Raw genomic sequence first — 4,445 nt, forward strand, 5'->3', positions numbered from 1 at the left:
CAGATTACAGTAAGACCAGGCACAAATTCTCACATCAAGGCTGCATGAGGCAACCCAGCAGGGGGAAAATAGTCTCAAAGTCAGAGACAGCCCCTGCTCTGTCAGGAATCCCACAAGAACACTGAGCTACATAACCGGAACATATATGAAGAGGACCTATGTGGAACCCATATCTTTGTGAGCCTACTTGAGTCCCAGTCAGTTGATTCTTTTTTTTTTTTTAAAGATTTATTTATTATATGTAAGTACACTGTAGCTGTCTTCAGACACTCCAGAAGAGGGCGCCAGATCTCGTTACAGATGGTTGTGAGCCACCATGTGGTTGCTGGGATTAGAACTCTGGACCTTCGGAAGAGCAGTCGGGTGCTCTTACCCACTGAGCCATCTCACCAGCCCGTCAGTTGATTCTTATGGTCCATGCTCTCATGGTGTCCTTGACCCCTCTGGTTTTCCCTCCCTCCTCTGCAGGGCTAACTTTGTTTTGAGCCAGGGTCTCTTTGTGGTGCTGAGCTGGGTGCCCGAAGCTCCATTCTACTTTACAACTACAGCAAAGAAACAACACTTCTTTTTGTGTGATGTCAGGAAAATCCAATCCCAAAGCCTAGTTTCCATTGGTTCACTTGATTTATGAGCCTATTGCACCCCTAAACTGTGGCTCAGGTGTGGTCTGCCTGGAGAGTGGAGATATGGTTATGCCAGCTAGGACCAAGTAGATGGCAGTGGAGGGAAAGGCAGTACTTCATGTGTATGTGTACGGAGGATCATGTGTTGAGCTATGTGCGCACATGTGTGCCTATGTAATAGGAGACAACCTCATCTGTTGTTCTCAGGTGCGGACCATCGTTTTATTGAGGTAATGTCTCCCACTGGCCTGGAACTCTCCGGCAGGGTAGGCAGGCAAGTCTCCATTATCTTAGCTCTAAGGTTAGAGTACAGGTGTGCACCATACCTAATTATATTTTTAAAACATGAGTTTAGGATGGAGAGATGGCTCAGCAGTTAAGAGCAATGACTGCTCTTACAGAGGTCCTGAGTTCAATTCCTACCAACCACATGGTGGCTCACAACCATCTGTAATGAGATCTGATGCTCTCTTCTGGTGTGTCTGAAGACAGTGACAGTGTACTCATATAAATAAATCTAAAAAAAATTAAAATTAAAAACAAAACAAAACATGAGTTCTGGGCTAACTCAGGTTCTCATGTTAGCTGGGCAGCAATTTTCTGCCTTCAGTATATTCCCAGAATGTGAGGTGGATCTTCAAAGGAAAATGTAGATACTGTATTCATAGGAGGCATGAGAGATACCTGAGATGCCTGCAGTCAGGAACCACAGAAGTCCAACAGAGACACTCCAAGTGCTGAGGCTTTGGGGGGAGGCTTACAGGCATATTCTACTAGAAGATGGAACCACAACACAGACCCTGAGCATCCAGTGGCAGGGCGGCAGAGGTTTATAGACCTCAGCACAGTGCTCCGAGCAGGGCTTGATGAATAGCATTTGATTTGTTTTTCTTTTTTCTTTTTTCTGTTTTGTTTTGTTTTGAGACAGGATTTCTTTGTATAGCCCTGGCCATCCTGGAACTCATTTTGTAGACCAGGCAGGCCTCGAACTCAGAAATCCACCTGCCTCTGCCTCCCAAGTGCTGGAATTAAAGGCGTGTGCCACCACTGTCCAGCTTGATGAATGGCATTTGAAAAGGAACGCCAAAGAAGTGACTTGGTGTGCTTGTTATAGAATTGGGGCCCATTTTCTCCAATTGTCCCCTCACTCCAAGTCTCCTTTCTTGTGTAGCTCTTATTGCAGGTGCTGGAGGTACTGGACCCTGAGAGGAAGCTGGAGGATGTGTGGGCTTATTGCCAGGATACCAGGAAGCCGATGAAGGAACCCACAAAGCTTGTAGGAAAACGTTCTTCCCAAGAATGCCCGTGAGTACTGCTGATGTCCTTCCCCTGATGAACAGCCTAGGAAGGCCTTGTCATATGTAGAATAATTTTCCTCATTTGGGCTTTTCATTTTGTTAGTTTAAAAAAAACAAAACAAAACAAAACCAAAAAAAATAAAATGACCCAAGAAACAAAATAATGCCGAGTTTCTTTTAGTCCAGGCTGACCTCCAACTAGGATGACATAGCACACCTGAACGCCCTGCCTGCCCTTCCAAGGCTGGGAATTTTAGGCCTGTGCCGCCATGCTTGGGTATCTAGAATACTTGTAAAGAAGCAATGGCAATAAGTTGTGAAGAGGAAGACAAAACGTGGCTCCTCTGGGTATGGTTTCTCTAGCAGTGGCATAAACGTGGGCTCCCATCTAGCTCTCATCAGCAAGAAAACCTGATAAATTGACTTTATGGCAGACCAGTGGTTGGTTGGGTCGTGCCAAGCACATGTGTGCACATATGTGTAACACAGGGAATTGTCAATGATGCACTTGCTAGCCACTTTTTTCTATTTTGAGAAAGGGTTTCATGTACCCAGGTTGGCCTGGAACTCTTAGTCTGCCTGCCTCTGCTTCCAGAGTGCTGGGGTGACAGGCTTGCGCCACCACACCTGGCTACTTGCTTGTCACTTAAGGCATTTATAGGATCTTCTGCTTGGAGATACTGCTCAGGTTTGTATAAACCATGCCCGTAATTGCATGCACCCTCTCTGAGACTTTCCAAACGTCTCTGAAACTGAGTAGAAACTCTCGATTCATGTCCTTGCTCCTCTTAACCCAGAGTATTTAATAATGGCGATGTGGCCACAAGTATCGGTATAAACAGATTTAGGAGGAGACACATTTACTTTGAAAACTAAATGACTGGGCTGGAGAGATGGCTCAGCAGTTAAGAGCACTGACTGCTCTTCCAGAGGGCCTGAGTTCAATTCCCAGCAACCACATGGTGGCTCACTACCATCTGTAATGGGATCCGATGCCCTCTTCTGGTGTGTGTCTGAAGACACTGACAGTGTACTTGTATACAAAAAATAAATAAATCTTTAAAAAAAAATAAGAATACTGGATGATCTCACTGGTGGGTGCTGAGGAGTACGGTGGCATAGGGATCTCGGGTGACAAGGACACTCTCGCTGCGTTGCTTGCTCTCTCGTATATCTGGGATGATAACTCACCTTACTTCTGCCCTTCTCCCACTGGGGAGCAAGAGGACCCATGTGGGGTCCTCTCTGTGCTGGAGGGAAAGTTGCCCCTGGTAGGGACTGGGTGGAAGAGTCTCTAGTTGATGGCTTTTAATGAACAGTTGTCTTGGACCTAAAGTTGAGTCCTCCAGCAGGACAGGTACCTGTCATAACAGTGACGTTTTGGCTCTGGTCTTTGTGGTTTGTATTGTCTTTTAAGTTGCTCAGAACCTGTATGTGGAAGAGAGGAGCATTGTCTACAGGATTATTATACATTATAGAATATATTATATATTAATGGTACAGTAAGAAGATATAGGCAGGATCTGTCTTTCACTTTGAGCAATTTGCTTAGTTAACCCTGAAAAATCTCAAAGGCAAGAAATCCACAAGTGGGAGTCAGTTGGCTATTTGGAAGAAGTCCAGCAGTAATATATTAATATCTTAGCACATAGTAAAAGAAATGTGGAATTTCATAGAGGTGACTTTGGCTGTTAGTATACACATTTGTTTCCTCTGGCCACTGTGAAACTTTAATGCAAACTTTGTGGCTTAAAACAATGGAAATGTTGCTGGGCATGGTAGCTCATGCCTTTAATCCCAGCACTCAGGAGGCAGAGGCAGGTGGATTTCTGAGTTCAAGGCCAGCCTGGTCTACAATAGCTGTTGAGCTATTTCAGTAGTCCAGCATTCTCCTCTCTAAAGCCTGCGTGACACTCAGAGCACAAACTGATTCTCTCACACACCTGCCTGTCATTCCTGTGCTCACCCTTCTGCAGGTGCTCCCTGATGCAGGCTAAGCTCCAGGTGCTCCCTGATGCAGACTAAAGTCCACACCGATCTGCTCATGCTGTGCACTCTGCCCCAAGGCCTTTCTTTGACCTTGCAGTCTAGTTTGATATTTAAGCTGTTTGAAGCTTTTCTCTTCTGGGCCTGGGCTCAGTGTCACTTCAGCAGAGAGACTTTCTCTGTAGAAATTGGATGCTGTCCTGCATCCGGCCGCTTCCCACCTTACTTTTTCTTTACATCATTCGTGAGCACCTGGCATATGATTGTCTGCCTCGATGTCTCCATCCTGCTTAGCTGAAGCCATGCAAAGGTAGGGATTCTGGTTATCTACACAGTTGGATCGGCAAAGCTTAATCTCCAGCACATATTTGGTGCTTGAAAGCTATCTCTTAAATGAATGGAAGACAAGTTCATATTTGGATATCTGAAAAAAGGGTAGGTTCAGGGGCCATCCTGGTGGAATACCTCCCTCAAGAAGAAAGGCATAGGCTGAGGCTATAGCTCAGTTTTTGGTTTTTTTTTTATTTTTAATATTTTT

The 4,445-nt window shown here is 45.2% G+C and overlaps 1 protein-coding gene across 1 annotated transcript in view; it reads left to right on the forward strand.

Annotated features, from left to right (window-relative positions):
• The first annotated feature begins 4,019 nt into the window (after positions 1-4,019).
• Fam47e (family with sequence similarity 47 member E) overlaps positions 4,020-4,445 on the forward strand; it is a 19,590-nt gene continuing 19,164 nt past the window's right edge. Inside the window, 2 exon segments of the mRNA XM_021163728.1 lie at positions 4,020-4,184; positions 4,187-4,217. Coding sequence (XP_021019387.1) covers positions 4,100-4,184; positions 4,187-4,217 — 116 coding nt within the window. The 5' untranslated portion in view covers positions 4,020-4,099.

This window comes from Mus caroli, chromosome 5 (assembly GCF_900094665.2).
Source record: "Mus caroli chromosome 5, CAROLI_EIJ_v1.1, whole genome shotgun sequence".
Lineage (NCBI taxonomy): Eukaryota > Metazoa > Chordata > Mammalia > Rodentia > Muridae > Mus > Mus caroli.